Source organism: Pyxicephalus adspersus, chromosome 3, assembly GCF_032062135.1.
Source record: "Pyxicephalus adspersus chromosome 3, UCB_Pads_2.0, whole genome shotgun sequence".
NCBI lineage: Eukaryota > Metazoa > Chordata > Amphibia > Anura > Pyxicephalidae > Pyxicephalus > Pyxicephalus adspersus.
The window spans coordinates 138,662,228-138,678,053 of record NC_092860.1 but is presented as its reverse complement, the minus strand read 5'-3'; the positions used below and the strand labels follow the sequence as shown (position 1 = coordinate 138,678,053).

At 37.4% G+C, this 15,826-nt stretch overlaps 1 protein-coding gene across 1 annotated transcript; it reads left to right on the top strand.

Moving 5' to 3' along the window:
• The first annotated feature begins 5,797 nt into the window (after positions 1-5,797).
• Positions 5,798-9,545, top strand: ADRA2C (adrenoceptor alpha 2C). The gene has a single exon (XM_072406506.1). The coding sequence runs from the start codon at positions 6,320-6,322 to the stop codon at positions 7,706-7,708; it is 1,389 nt and encodes a 462-aa protein (XP_072262607.1). The 5' UTR covers positions 5,798-6,319; the 3' UTR covers positions 7,709-9,545.
• Positions 9,546-15,826: the final 6,281 nt, after the last annotated feature.

Below are 15,826 nucleotides of genomic sequence, written 5' to 3'. Positions count from 1 at the left end.
CTTACAGTTCTGACCATGGACATGATATATTAAAGCTCTCCAAGACTGGAGAAGATAGACCATCATGGGAGAACCAAACCCAGAATGGATCTGGTCCAAAAGTGAAAACATTTGCCAACTAACAATTGTTTTTTATTAAATCATTTTCAGGTTTGCTGGATCACCCTGGTTCTCCAATAAAAGTCTCTATCTTCTCTACTCTTGGAGAGCTTTAAAAAAATCAGGCCCAATGTATCTATTTTAGTCATCATACCTTTATACCTTTTATATGGAAATGTTAAAATTTTCATCATTAGTGTGACATTGGGAGACCCCCCATAATGTGGTGGTAGGTAGGTATACATACCTGGGTTCTCCTCACCAAAGTGAGATATAGGAATACATCAGATCATTTAATTCCCCCAACACCAATCACAAATTGAAATATATTTTTTATGTGACAAAAAGACAAATGATTGGAGACCTTGGTGCCCCAGCAGGATATAAAAAATGAAAGCTTTGGTATTTATACAAGAGACATTTCTACATATCTAGGATTTTGTTTTAGTTCATTTTGCAGCTCAACCCCCAATTTTCCTTTGTCAGTGACTTGTATTCTAGAAACATCATCTTGCTGCATATTCAGAAGCCCAATGGTATTTCTAATAAACCCACTGTTATCTTTTTTCCAGGAGAACCAGAATATGCATTTTCATGCAAACCCACCCTGTGCTCTTCATTGGTTGCAATAGTTAGAATAAGAGTTCAAACAAGACTGCAGGAATTACCAAAGTAAAACATTGTGCACTTTTTTTTCCCAAATGAATCTTTTCAACACCAGATGGAATTTGTATATTCAATATACAATAACCTTTGTCCATTGAATGAAACAACCAATTCATTTTCATTTGTCCAATAATTTTATAACTAAGAATGTTCTTCTTTGCAAGAGCTTGGCTTGGAACACAATTATATTTTTCACACATAACAAGTGATATAATACAGGACGCTATAATGGGATATTGAAAAGTTTGCAGAACATAATTATGTTGCTGACTTCAATCAGTGTAACGAGTAATGATGTGCTTCATTGCAGTGTGCAATTTGCTCACTCTTTACTATTGCACATAAATCACTCGAAGGGTGTTAAGAATTAAGAACACCGCATGACTGTTCATAAACACTTAATTTACATAAGGAACATAAAAGTTTTTACTTTCCTGGTAGAAACAAGAGTTGAGAGATAACAGAGAGGCAGGAATAGAAAGAAAGATTGAGTAAAGGAGAGACAGGGAGAGGAAGAGATGTAGAGAAAGAAAACCATAGAGGAGGTGAGAGATACGAGGGAGGCATGAAAATACAGAGAGAAGCAAAGATAGATAAATAAAAAGGAAGTACAGGTGATCTTCTGGAGCTGAATGGGATGCTGTGGGATCTCTTTTTTGGACATTTTTGCACCCCACACAGATAAGAATTAGGTAAAAATCTATAAAAAGTCATTTAAATTCTTGGGTTATGTCTTTATTAACTTAACCCCTTTTGATAATAAGTAAGGAGTACTTCTACTCATTCCCAAAGGTAAGAGGTGATATAATATTAAAAGGTACTTCAGACTGCAACCAAAGAGCCCTTCAACCATTTGCAGGAGAGATTGTGGGTATGCAGTCTTTTCTACAGGGAACCCCATGGTCTATAGGAAGAAGTTGGGTATGGCCAGGAATGGAGGATGAGCTACAGACCTCCAGGCCTCCTTCCATTTCTGGCCAGCCAGGTAAAGGGGGTGCTTCATATGGGCTAAAAGGTGGGGTTTGCTGCCCCCAATTTCTAACCAGCAAAGTTCCATTCACGAGAAATGACCAGTTTTTTAGGATGGGGTCCTGACAGTTTTTTTATTTAACAACAGCAACATTATGATTACAATCATGTTGTAAAGGTTTTGTTTATGTTTTGTTTTCCTTTTTTTGAAGCTGCAACTGTCCACCATGCTAAGTATTAACTAACATATTAAAATTTGTCAGAGTTGATCTTCTGTAATCTGCAGAAAAATAAGCACTAGAAGTGGCGATACATTAAAGCATATTTATAGTGCACACATCTTTAACTCTGTTTGAGATCCTGTGAGTATATCTACTTTAAACTCTGTTGTATTTCCAGTAATCTCTCCACCTCAAACTCTCATGTATCTCCGGTAAGTCCCCCACCTTAAACGATGTTGGAGATTTAGTGAGTATACCTACCTCAAATCCTCTGTTTGAGATCTAGTAAGTACACCCCCCTCAAACTATCTTGGAGATTTGGTGAGTACACCTACCTTAAATCTTCTGTTTGAGAACCAGTGAGTACACCTAGATTGTAAGCTCTTCAGGGCAGGGTCCTCTCCTCCTGTACCACTGTCTGTATTTGTCTGTCATTTGCTACCCCTATTTAATGTACAGCGCTGCGTAATATGTTGGCGCTATATAAATCCTGTTTATTAATAATAATATTAATAATAAATAAACCCATATCAAACTCTGTTGGAGAAATAGTGGGTACACCTACCTTAAATGCTTTGCTGGAGAACCAGAGAGTACATCCACCTCATACTCTGTTGGAGATTTAGTGAAGACACCTACCCTAAATCCTTTATTGGATATCCAGTGAGTACAGAAACATCATTCCTGAAAAGATAGCATTTAGGAATGGGCAAATCTGCCTAGGTTTAATTTAAGGTGGGTGCTAGTCAAATCCTACTCATAATCCACAAAACGTTTTACAAAACCATGTCTAAGGACTATAGCTCTGATATTTTTGGATAAACTGAGTATCTGTTTATTTTAAAGATTTTAATTTGAAATTAAGTGAAATTTTTTTTAAACAATTAGGGAAATATTTTTTCTCCTTCGAACTTTCTAACACATCCTGCCTACCTTTTTGTCTTAAGCAAGATACCCTCACCTAAGTCTGCTGTTCAGGGCCCTTTTACAGGCACCAAATCCAAGAATGATGAACAGGTAATGATGTGCTTGTGTTGGCTAGTCCTCAACAGTTCCCTGAGAACTGAAGGTGTTCATGTTATGACAGGTCCATGTCATGATACCTGACCCTTCCTTCTGTGAACAGAAAAGGTCAGTCAATGGTATGTATAAAGTATATATGTGGTATTGCCAGAAAGCAGGGGTGTGGGGATACTCAAAGATTAGCCTAAAGATAAAGCAATGAATTCCTCATGGAACACAGAATTTTGCTACATCTACTTTAGGAAGCCTACTAGTGCCTACAAACATAACACTAGTATTTTACTTCTGAAAAACCCTAAAATACCTTTCAGGTCATGAAGAACCCTTGAAAATGTTTTCAGGCTATGGAAAACACCACACCTAAGACCAATGTATTGGGGTCAGTGTGGGAAAAACGGATCTTTGGTTGAAAGCAGCTGCTCTACACTTATCACTTTATTAGCAACACTTCCTATGCTTCCTTCATGTCAGATAAAGCAAATTGTCCGTGTGGCTGCTGTGATATTACCCAATAATAGTGATGGAGCTGACTTATGGAAAAGCCACCTGGATGACTTGATTGACTCAACCTACTTTAAAGGCCAGACAGTTAAAACACTATGGCAAATTCCCAAATTATTTTGTCAGGTCTTTTAAACTTCAAACATGCAGGATTCACAAAAACCATGTGAACCCTAACCTGCCCAGCAATGTAATGATCATAATTTATCATATAGCACTATTATCTATAATATTATTTATTACATTGCCTTTAATAAATGTTTTGGAGCTGATGAAAACTGTTACCAGAACATTCGTTCTCATTAAAAGATTTCCACCAACTTATGATAATTCCAAAATGTAGAAACTTGCCTATATAAACCAGTTATATTCAATATGGGTTTCATGGAACCCTATACTTCCTCAAGCTGTGACCGATGGACATCCATAGGATGATGTTTCATAGTTCTGGGCCCAACATCACTTGGCAGAGCCTGCTACATAAAACTTTTTTCAGTGTTTGCAAAGATGGCGTTCTTACCAACACCTTATGGAAGGTTATCTGCATTTGTTCCTATTGGGGAACCAATTTCCCCATTAATTTATATTAGGTGTTCCATGACATCTAAAAATAATTTAAACAGGTTAAAAAAAAGTTGAGAAAGTTTGGTTTAAACCACTCCCTATATTTGAAAAAAAGGCTTTACCTTAACATACACTTGAAAAAGTGGACCAAAAGTGCATCCCTTATCTTCATCTGGGAAAGGATTGCCCTTAATCGGGAAGGAGAGGGACTTATGAAAGAAGCTACAATTTTAAACAAAAAATTAGAGACGGGAGTAAAGAATTAAGGAGAATCAAGAATTCAGTTTTGCACTTAAACCACTGGAAAAAAACCAGTTCATTAGTTTGTTCCAAGTCTAAGCCATTTATTTATTAAATACAAATCTAAATCTAATTTAGTCTAAATTCTGACCTCAGAGGATGTTTAGGTGAATATTGCTCTTTAAAAAAAACACAGAATGCCATTATTACAATAGCCTTGGGTCAGCCTTTCCCTGCTGTTTCTTCCATACTACAAATTAGATCACATAAAATAAAATTATACCGTGCCCAGGCTTTCTGGAAAGAGTAAAATGTTTTAAAGCAAATCAATAAATTAGAGAAGTACTACATATTCCGCAATAAAAGGTATGTAATATATAGAGCTTTACAATATTGACACAAGAAGAAAACCATTATGATTTTGGAGTTTTTTAAAGAGCTGTGGTATATGTATCGTGCAGAGTTTGCTACACCAAGTCACAAAGCTGTGAGGATGACAATAGCTATTACATAGAAAGGTTAATGTTGGAAGCCTTGGAAATAGTAGCAAAATGTAACCAATAAATGGCATTCTAGCCTTATCTGTTGTATGGGATCTGCGAGTTAATACTGCCCTCTAGCGGCGGAATTGGGAACTTCTTCACTAGTAAAATAGCTGTTAAAAATACAAAAGGTTATATATACACAGATGATGGAAGACTTGTGATAACACTACCAGCCCCACAACTAATAACAAAACCCCCCACCCACTACCATCTGTTCTGACAGATTATTACATGCAAATTCTTTTATAAACCATTTTTCACTCATGTGGATGCCATTGACAATTTGTCAGCATATTTTGCTTGGGCTAGCTTGTTCTTGTAGAAATACATGTTCCAAAAAAAAGAAGCTTTTCACTCTCTATAACTCCTGCTATTTACATTTCCAAACATCTTTTCTATGAGAACTGTATACAGTGCTGACAAATGCTGCAGATACTATTGGCACTTTTTATTTTTTATTTTTTTTTGTAGTGCCCATCATCAGAATATGTGCACAGCTACAAACCATCTAAAAAGGGTGCATTTACACTATTTATTATCATAGAGTTCTATGCTAGGAGGATAGATGCATATATCAGAATTACACTGCAATGTCATGAAATGAATTTCTTTGCTATATTCTAACTGGTAATTATATAACATATTTTTTTTGCAAAAGCTGTGCAGAGAAAAGCAATGGCTGGACATTCTGGAATTTGTAGTACTATATCAGAATCAGAGACTGCTATACATTTTCTCCAGTTCATCTCACTGTATTATTTTAAAGCAAATGTGCAATGCAAATTCTACTTTCTATGCAGAAATGATTTCTGCACATATTAAGATTATCTATTCATTCTATTTCTGTTCAATAACTCAGAGAGGATGACAGTGAATGCTCCTGATGTAGGCAATGCATACCCTTTAATCCTCCCTACAATAGCAGTGCTGAGACATGAGCACTGCATGACATACCACCAACTCCTTCATGTCACTTCCCATCTGAAAAGTGTTCCTGTGCTAAAAGACAGAGAGGACTTACCAGTACTTCAGCCAACAGCCTCAGTGTACTTAGCACTTGCATTTGCATCCTTTCCTAATTCAGAAGCTTTGTTTTTCCTGGTAAAGAGAGAAAGAGACAAAGCAGTTAATAGCAGGAGATCACAGGGTGCTTTTTATGCCATCACACTCTCCAGAAAGTGATTTGCTGCTAGCAGAGCAGGCTGAGCTGTGGGATTGATGGAAGAGCAGATGCTGGGGATGCTTATAACCTAAGGATCTGAGTGCTTGTCTCAGTACCACCTCCTCCTCCCAGTGATCACACTGCCCCTGCTGGAGCACAATGTCCAAGACAAGACAGACGACCAGAAAGAGAACAGCTTCATGCCCATGGTGTGTGGACCTCGGGACCAGCTACAGAAGGAATCAAGAAGCTTAGAAGAAGCAGAGCTCTGGATCGTGTATGCTGATGGAAGTAACCAGCCATGAGAAGACAGCAGACAATGACTGGAGATGAGGGTTAATGAAATCCTAACTTGGCAAGGGACCTACAACAAATGTGGTTGTCACTTTAACAGCATGGCTGAGCTGGAGAATTCCACTGATTACATCAACAGTACTTTTTTGCCACCTTCTGAGTACACTAGCAAGGGGCAATATTCCATAACTGCCATCTGGACCTTAACAGCTATAGTAGGTTTTCTGATTATCTTTACAATTGTCGGGAATGTTTTTGTGGTCATTGCTGTGTTGACTAGTAGAGCTTTAAAAGCTCCACAGAACCTTTTCTTGGTGTCCTTGGCTGGGGCAGATATCCTGGTAGCTGCCCTGGTTATGCCATTTTCTCTTGCCAATGAGCTGATGGGATATTGGTACTTTGGCAACCTTTGGTGTGATGTCTACCTAGCTTTGGATGTGCTCTTCTGTACTTCTTCTATAGTCCACCTGTGTGCCATCAGCTTGGACAGGTACTGGTCTGTTACTCAGGCTGTTGAGTACAACCTAAAAAGAACCCCCAGGAGAATTAAAGGGATCATTGTCACTGTCTGGCTTATTTCTGCTGTCATCTCTTTCCCACCTCTCATCTCAATGGACAGACTTGGTGGTAGTGAAGCAGCCCTACTGAAAGTCAACTGGACAGATGAGGATGTGAAGTGTGAATTGAATGATGAGACTTGGTACATCCTTTCTTCTTCTATAGGATCCTTTTTTGCCCCCTGTGTGATTATGATTTTGGTTTATGTTCGCATCTACCAAGTGGCCAAACTGAGGACCAGGACTTTGTCAGAGAAAAAGCCAGCCCCAAATTGTTCCTCACATACTGAGAATGGCTACAGCAAAGGAACTTCAGTCAAGTTTCCTGGGGACAGGGAGAATGGACATTACCCTACATGCCGCCCAATGCCACCAAAAACCACAACAGATCTAGATGAGCTGGACATTGAGGAGAGCAGTATATCTGAGAGCAAGAGAAGGAAGAGCAGTAGTAGGGAGGACAATACTGACTCTGGAAAAGAGAGGAAGAGCTTCTCCAAGCAGTCCAGTCGTCTATCTCGTTCTAGTAACAAATCTATGGACATGTTCTCCTCCAGGAAAAAGAAGAGAAGCAGCATCTCCAGAAGGAAAGTCACCCAAGCCAGGGAGAAGAGGTTCACCTTTGTCTTGGCAGTGGTGATGGGTGTGTTTGTGGTCTGTTGGTTCCCTTTCTTCTTCAGCTACTGTCTGTATGGCATTTGTAGGGAAGCCTGTGCCATCCCAGAAACTTTATTCAAATTTTTCTTTTGGATAGGTTACTGTAACAGCTCCCTTAACCCTGTCATCTATACTATCTTCAACCAAGACTTCAGGAGATCCTTCAAGAAAATCATCTGCCTGAGTAAGAGAAAGAAATTCACTCACTGAGATATATGGCAAGGTTGACATTGCACTGCCTTAGGGTGGAAGCAGAGCACCGCAGGGGAGGGGGATCTGGAGGACCAGATAGAGCTCATCACTGCTGACCCAAAGCAAAGTGACAATATATGGCAGTCTGAATGTACAGGCGGGATGCCTGCTAGCACTGAGCTCTGTGACAAACCCAATATTGTTCTGTATGTCTTTTACCGAATCATAGTTTTCTACCTTAAACAAAAAGCCAGAACAGAGATCCAGGAGAAAAAAAATGGGGCTTATTTGCTATATTATTTGCTGTCCACCAGGTATGCCATTTTTTTCTTATGTAGGCACCTTCTGCTACAGTATATTTTGCATTTGTTCTTCTGAAAATAACAAATATATTTCATAATAAAACAAGTCATCTGTATTTTTTTCAGACAAGTCTGTGTTCATGCATGTTACCCTAGAGGTATTTTCTTTTTTGTACCAGGCACTTAGGAGGTTAATGCAGCCTTGCTGCAAGGTTTTATTTTTCTGTGCAGAAATCATAGGCAGGCAAACAGTTAACAGACATTAAAGGACCATGGCGAGAAATATTGTATTCTGATTCCTGTATAGGTTTAAAATGTAATATATCATTACTGCATTTCATATTTATTGCTATTGCTATTTATCACCACATTCAGCCCAAGCCATCAAGTAATATTGACAGTGGCAGGGGTTGGGTTATTTTATATCCAAGAATAAGAAAACTGGTCTTTTTATTAATATGGCTCAAATTTTATTTTAAAAATGACTTACCTAAGTTGTTATTACCTTTGATAAAACATTACCACTTTATAAATGCAAATGGTTACTTTGTACCCCATGACTTTGGTCGCCAAGTATTTACTACCCAGAGATTAGGCCATCTTCTACCCAAGAATCCTTACAATGGTCTCTTTTAATAATGTGGTTAGAATGTTATTTAGAAAAAAAATGTTTCACCTATAATAAAGTAATCACTACTATATAGAAGCAAAGGTTATGTTGTACCCCTAACTTTGGTTACCTACTCTTTTCAACCCCTGGTGATTGTGACAGGGGTTGGGTTATCTTTTGCCCCAGGATTATTACAAAGGTCTCCTTTGGTAAGAATAATATTAAAAAAAATGTCACCTATAAAAAATTTATTAATACTTTATATAAGCAAGGATTACTTGGTACCCCTTGACTTTTACCACCTAACCTCGACCACCCCTGGGGCCAGTGACAATGGTTGGCCACCTAATACCCAAGGATGATTACAACATTCTCCTTAAATTAATATGGTTAAAATCTCATTAAAAGAAAACTGTTCAAGCAACCCTGGCATTGACATCATTTGTTCCAACCCCTGTCACTTGTAATTGTTGATAATAATATGGATAAAGTCACATAAAGTACTTTTTTCTAAATAATTCAGTTTTCAGAATACAGTTTTTTTCACAATGGTGTAATTCCAAAGTGGAATATTGACTCAACAAGAGGAGTTTTCTCTTATTTAAATGGATAATATATCCATTTATGTACATTTTCTTCCAGTACTCAATCAGTTAATATGAAGCTCAAGACCTGATAACCCTGAAACTTGTGTGTGCTGCTTGTGCTCTACCAGGTTTAATGAACAGCTTGGATCGATTAAAATGGGTAACTGTACTAGGTGGGAGCAGAATTTTGCTTTGTGGTCTACCATCTATAGGAATTATTTTTTATCCTCCCACATGTGGTTACATAATAGGGAATGCTATAAGCATATAATAAAGAAAAGGTTTTTGTCTCTCTAAGATTGACAGCTTCAAGTATGAAATTGCCATTCATTTCAATACCATGGGGACTGATGCACACAAAATACCTAATCTAAGTGTTTATTATGTATAATAAAGTATTTAACACTTTATAAAAGCAAAGGTTTACTTGGCACACCTTGGCTTTGATCAGCTAATCTTGACTCTCCCTTGACAAGAGTACATTCATAACCAGATCTTGATAAGGTTGCATTCATATGGACACTAAAAGGACACACTTGACTTTTTCAATAACCTGCAAGCCTTCCAAGAATGGGGTCCACTTTTTTGGTTTTAGGAATCATGTCACTTTGTGCTCATCTACAAGACAAATTTAGAGTTCATTCCATGTCAAGCATTTGATTTAGGGGCTTCCCCTTGCAGGGGGCTTTAACATTCCAACTTTGGATAAATTGTAGTGCTGGGTGCTGTTTGTATCAGTAATGTATGTAAATGTAACCTTGAGGCCATGTCACACTACCAATTCTTTCTCTGGCAAGAATTCATCAGTGACAGAGTCAGTATACAGAAGTACAAAAAAGGTGGCAAAACTCACGTGTATCCATGTGTCAATTTATCTAATGTGCTGGATGAACAGGAAGTTGTTCCCTAATTGGTAACTTACATTTTAAAGTAGAAATACCTGTAGAGCACCTGAAAATACATATAGTTTTATTTATTTTTTTATTGTGCTTTTATATAACTAAATTATGCACTTTTCTTTTTTATATGATTTTATATTTGCAAAAATGCTCTTATGACAAACTTAAGGTAGCATACACAATTGCACCCTGGGGTAGAGTTTCTAGCCAGTCTTTCCAAACACAAATGAAATGCCTGACTTTAAAACCCACGTTTTTCAGCTAAGATGAAGCTCCACCTCCTGTGTTTCCCTGTATATAAAAAAGAAGAAAAAAACACTGCTTCTTTAGCATTTTTAGGTATACTTTATTAATGTTTACAGCTGCAAAAAAATTATTCGTATTTACTACTTATAACAGTATTTATCATTCTACAGGATCATACATTAGCAGATGTCATGAAATAGACCTGAATGCCTGGAAGATCAGATTAAATACATTGCAGAATGATTTATTGAGAAAGGGCCAACCTTCTTCCCTGTGGGGTGTTGCCAAGCATGCAAATAGTGCTGTGCTTTCTTGTTATAATGTCCAGCATGCTTCAAATTGTAAATCATTGATGCATTATCTATATGCATAATATATTATTTACAAAATTAGGATAAAATAAAGTATAAAAAAAAAAGTTCATAAACTTGCAAATCATAATAAAATTATTCGTTATATCCCCTTTAAAATTATTCTATCATTAAAAACAAAAAGTTTGCAAAATCTCTACTTGAAAACAGAAGAGAGAGAATACATACCTTTCCCACTGCTGCACCACTAGAACACGACACCATACAATACCAAATGATAGAAACTAAAACTTCCTAGGAGTGACAAACTCCTAGGTCCCCTCCAGCTGATCTCCACATCATAACTGTTTCTTGTAGTGACATTGATGTTGGTGGAAGGAACCATTGGCCGCTGTCGAGAAGCGTCACTTTTCCCGTGGACATCAGATTGGGATTTGTATTGAAAAAGACAGAGTTCTGTTGTTGCAGGCAGTGGGAAAGTACATTATTCCTCTTTCCTTTTTTTAAGGTATTTGGCATTTTTATGTTTAAGGACAAGGTTTTACGCTTTATTGGTGGATATTATTCAACTATGAGGTTGATTTACTAAATGAGTTCAGGTTTCTCACTTAGCATAATCAATTATTACTCTACAAGTTCAAGCCTGACTTCAACTATCCAATCCCGTCTAAGCAAAAATTATGTTTTTTTTTATTTCCTTGCATATACATTGAGTATGCTTTGCTTTGGGACTTTTCCAAATTACATTCACTAACCTTATGGAGAAATCCCCTACAGAGTGATAACAATGAACATCTTAGAACTCTATATATAAAGTTAAAAGACATATAATTTCATAATTCTCTAGGAGAAAGAAAATATATAGTCCATGCCAATAATTAAAGGTTGCAGATGCCTTTTGGATCCAGAAATAATTGTACAATATTTCATTGTTTCATTAGGCAGTGGGATTTTTTATGAAAACCAATAGAATTAGGTACAAAATTCTCCACATTGATTTTGAACAAATATATAGTTCTTCTTTTTGGTTTTTACAGTACAAAAAATTATTTAGACTTGATTGAATAGTGGTGTAGGATAGAGCTTCATTCTCACCAAGGATGCAGTCTGCCTAGAGTCTGCCTTTCCTCCATATGTATTGGTATAGACTGGGACCAGAACATATTTCATGGTGATCTGGTGCCTATTAAAGTGCAGAATTAATCATAACTCATATCAGAGTGTAATATCAGAGCACCAAAAGTGTTTCATTTTTCTCCATCTGATACTTGAGTGCTTTATATGACATCCTGCAAATCTAATATAACTTTTGACTCTGGGCAAAGTCAAGAGATAAAGAAAAGAGTCAGAGAAAGTACAGATATCAAGGGTTCCATGAATCTTTTAGAGCAAGAGCAATGCCCTTAGTCTATGTACTCTATAAAGCTCTGCAGAATTTCTCTACAGTAGATAGGTGAACCACATAACATTCAATATATATGATAGATATGTGTTATATTACTATGGGGAATCTGACCTTATCCTACATCTTCTGAGGCAGGAAAATGCAAAACTTAAACTGAAGAAGGTTCATTTTTGTCATGTGTGATGCTGAAGAGCAATAAATTTGGGTTGTAGCCTCATAATTACAATATTTGAGAGTCAATTTACAAATCTTTACACAATGATAAGTGTCTCAACTTTTAGCCATGCTACTTAAAATTCCACTGGACCCATCTGAAAAATAAATATCTTTATCCTGGTTTCTTAGCTTTGTAAATTGAACCTATTGGCATTGATTTACTTAAAACAGAACAAAAGTTCCACTTTTAGCAATCCACAACAAGGCAGGTCATTATTGCAAATAGGGACAGGCGATGCCTCTTCTGCAATAAATCCCTCCTACCTGCTTGATCACTCAACGTATCTGTCAAAAAGCTGATTTAATCATGTGCAGTTTCAACTTTGGTTGCATGTGTCAGGAATGAATGAACTCTCAAGTGTCTGCACAGGAGTTACTTCATCCTGGCCTGGCCAATAAAGGTAGCTTTAAATCATCTACAGCGGGGGTTCCCAAACCCTGGTTGTTTGTGGCTCTGGCCAGTACACCCACCAGCGGGGTAGGACCTTGCTTGGGAGGGCACACTGGCCGGAGCCGCGGACCATGTCTCCGGTATGCATCGCAGGTCTCTGGACACAACCCACCCACTCTCCCATCGCAGGCTCAGACCTGTGATGGGAGAGTGGGTGGGTTCTGGCATCATAAAGTCAATCTGGGGGAAGTTTCTTCCCCTTTGAGTCACACACACAGTCAAGTGATAATTGACTTTTGCTAAGTAAACAGTTGAAGTCCTTTAGTAGTACATGTGGTAATAGCTAATACCCTGGGTGATACAAGTATAAGCTACTAAAGTAGATCTCCAAACGGAACCTAGTAAAACTAATAAAGGTCAATATTTTTAATTCCTGATGGGGTAAATCTTTAAGAATATGAAGAGGAATTATGTGTAGACGCTGAGCAATATTCACAAGATAGTATTATTTTGACGAGATTAACTCATTACTCCTGTACTCAGTTACTTACTTTACTCAGTTACCCTACAAAACTCTTGTCAAAATAATACTATCTTGTGAACATTGCTCAGCATCTACACATAATTCCTCTTCATATTCCTAAACATTTAACACCATCAGGAATACAAATATTCACCTTTACCTTAGTTTTACTAGGTTCCATTTGGAACTCATCTCAGAACGATCTCAACTCACTCTTCATAGGAATTTAATCCATGATGTAAATATTTAACAAACTACACTCACTATCATACCGTCCAAAACATATTCAACTTACTTACCTTCTATCTAGAACTCTGGTCATTAATGTAAGTTCAGCTTCTGATCTTCCATCTTACTACTATTAGTGTCACTTATTGGGTCAATATATCAACGTCTCAATTGTCCTCCGAGGAAGCCCATTGGGGTCGAAACACGTCGAGAGAGACTGTAAATATACACCTATCCTGACCTAGTAATTTTGTGTTTGGTGAGCATCCATTATAAACACATCTAAATTACATACTGGAGATCTCTGGATTACTAGAGATTATGTAGCACGTGTAGTAAACTATAAAGATTCTCCCCTATTGTGTTTATAAAATTTTGTATGTTGTTATGTTTGTGTGACCATTTTATAAGAGTTAATAAAAGAGTTTTTCTAGTTTTTATTAAGTTTGTCATAAAGAGCCGCTGCTTTTTCTATCTTTCTAGGTTTTTTAGTAAATTGACCTCATCATGTCCTTAAGTAAAAAAGCTTGTGAGTTAAAACCACAGAGGTTATGCACTTCTAGTCATTTAAAACACCAGCTGCAAAATCAAATGGGAGTGCCTATTGGTCGCCTTTCCCTTGCTTGCCCCAAACATAAAAGAATCCCAATCACTTGTGTGGGAGTAATTCCAAAAAGACTGTGAAGTCCATCGGTGATCTTGAAACAAATGGCCAGCATCATGATTGCCCATGTAGCATAGCCCTTAGCTTGTTATGCCCTCCTTTAGCCTAAACCAATATTTTCGAATGCACTCTTTGTGTTTTAATGGCTTCCATGAATCATCATGTGTCATAGCATTGTCCTTAGTATAAATGCACCTTGCAGAATTCTCAGCGCTGCATGAATGAGTCACCTAAAATGTAACCATTGGCTTTCAGGGGTTATTGTGGTACAGTAGGGTAATATTGTCAGTAGGAATATCTTCAGTGATAGCATTGCTCTCATTCAACCGGTATCTCTGCCTCTCATTGTTTTTATCTTCAAACACTCCTGCCTTCTTTTTACAAAACCAATGTATTTTATAGAAGGATTTTTCACTGTGTGCCTAACACCATTTTAAGACCTAATTTGTGTAATACACACAGGGCCTGTTTGTAGTTGTAGCACCAGTTCAATATACCTAATTCTTTACACAAGTCTTTCTGACGTTTGTTTTGTCTTCTTTACTAAGCTGAGTCATCTCAATGAAAGCAGCTCCGGTACAAAAAATCCATTAATTATAACAGCCATTTATTTTTTTCTATGCAGCCAGACCTCAGCTCTGTTAGTGTCCCTCAGGCTATATAGTTGCTTTACCCTGAAGAATATGACCACATCTTGTGAGGCTACAATCATTTCACTGCGTGGTCACTACTCAGCCTTCCGGCAAAAATCTGCAGCAAGGCTGTCTTAACACTTCCCCTTCCCTTGTGCCACATATAATTATCTGGGAATTATTGTTCAAGTACAAATAATATTTAGCTTGCTAAAGTTCAGAATATATAGGACAATGCTAATAATGTATTTACTTTTACAAATTACTGTTGTTTTCCTTTTTGCATCTTGATGATACTGATCTTCTGCAGCCTCTTCTTCTTGTCCACATGCACACCAGCATGTATGGTATTGTGCAGGAAAAGACAATTTTAGAATTAGACAAACTGTGCAATTTCCATAAGCCCCTCCTTCTTTAGGGCCCCCATTGACAGACTGTCAGGGGTACAGGAACCTTAAATGCTGTGCAAATGGGGTCTCCACTGCATATCTGACAATTTTGTTTAAAACCATCCCTGTGCTCAGGGTGTCATTACTGATGGTGACAACCATGGAACATACCCAAGTAATGAATGTCAGCAAGGCTACTTATAGTTTCCACCAAATGCAGATGTAACAGAATGGCAATGCAAGAGCGAAGTTGTAAGAGAAGGACAGAGAACTGGAAAATTCTCCATTACACCTTGGTATAAGGATAATCCCGTCTCTTTAATGAGTTGAAATTTAGACGTGTCCATTTCAGTGTTTCTCAATCAAGGTTCCATAGAACTCTAGGGTTCCTCCAGAGGTTGCTAGGGGTTCCATGAGCAATGAAAAATTTGTACGTCTCAGGTCAGTTTGACTGATACCAATTATCTTTGTGGCTATCTGTAAAAGTGGCAAAATTTCCAATGGCCAGCAAGGTAAGAGAATTCTTCCCACTGATCACCACATTAATGCACTGTAAGCTGTAGTTATAGTAAATATAGGAAGGTTTCCCTGAAGACCTGAAGGTTATTTAAAGGGTTCCCCCATGTTTAAAAGGTCGGGAAACACTGGTTTATATCATACCATATAATTTTTTATTTATTAGATAAGCCAAAATTGATACATATAAATAAAATATATAAGCACATATAAAACT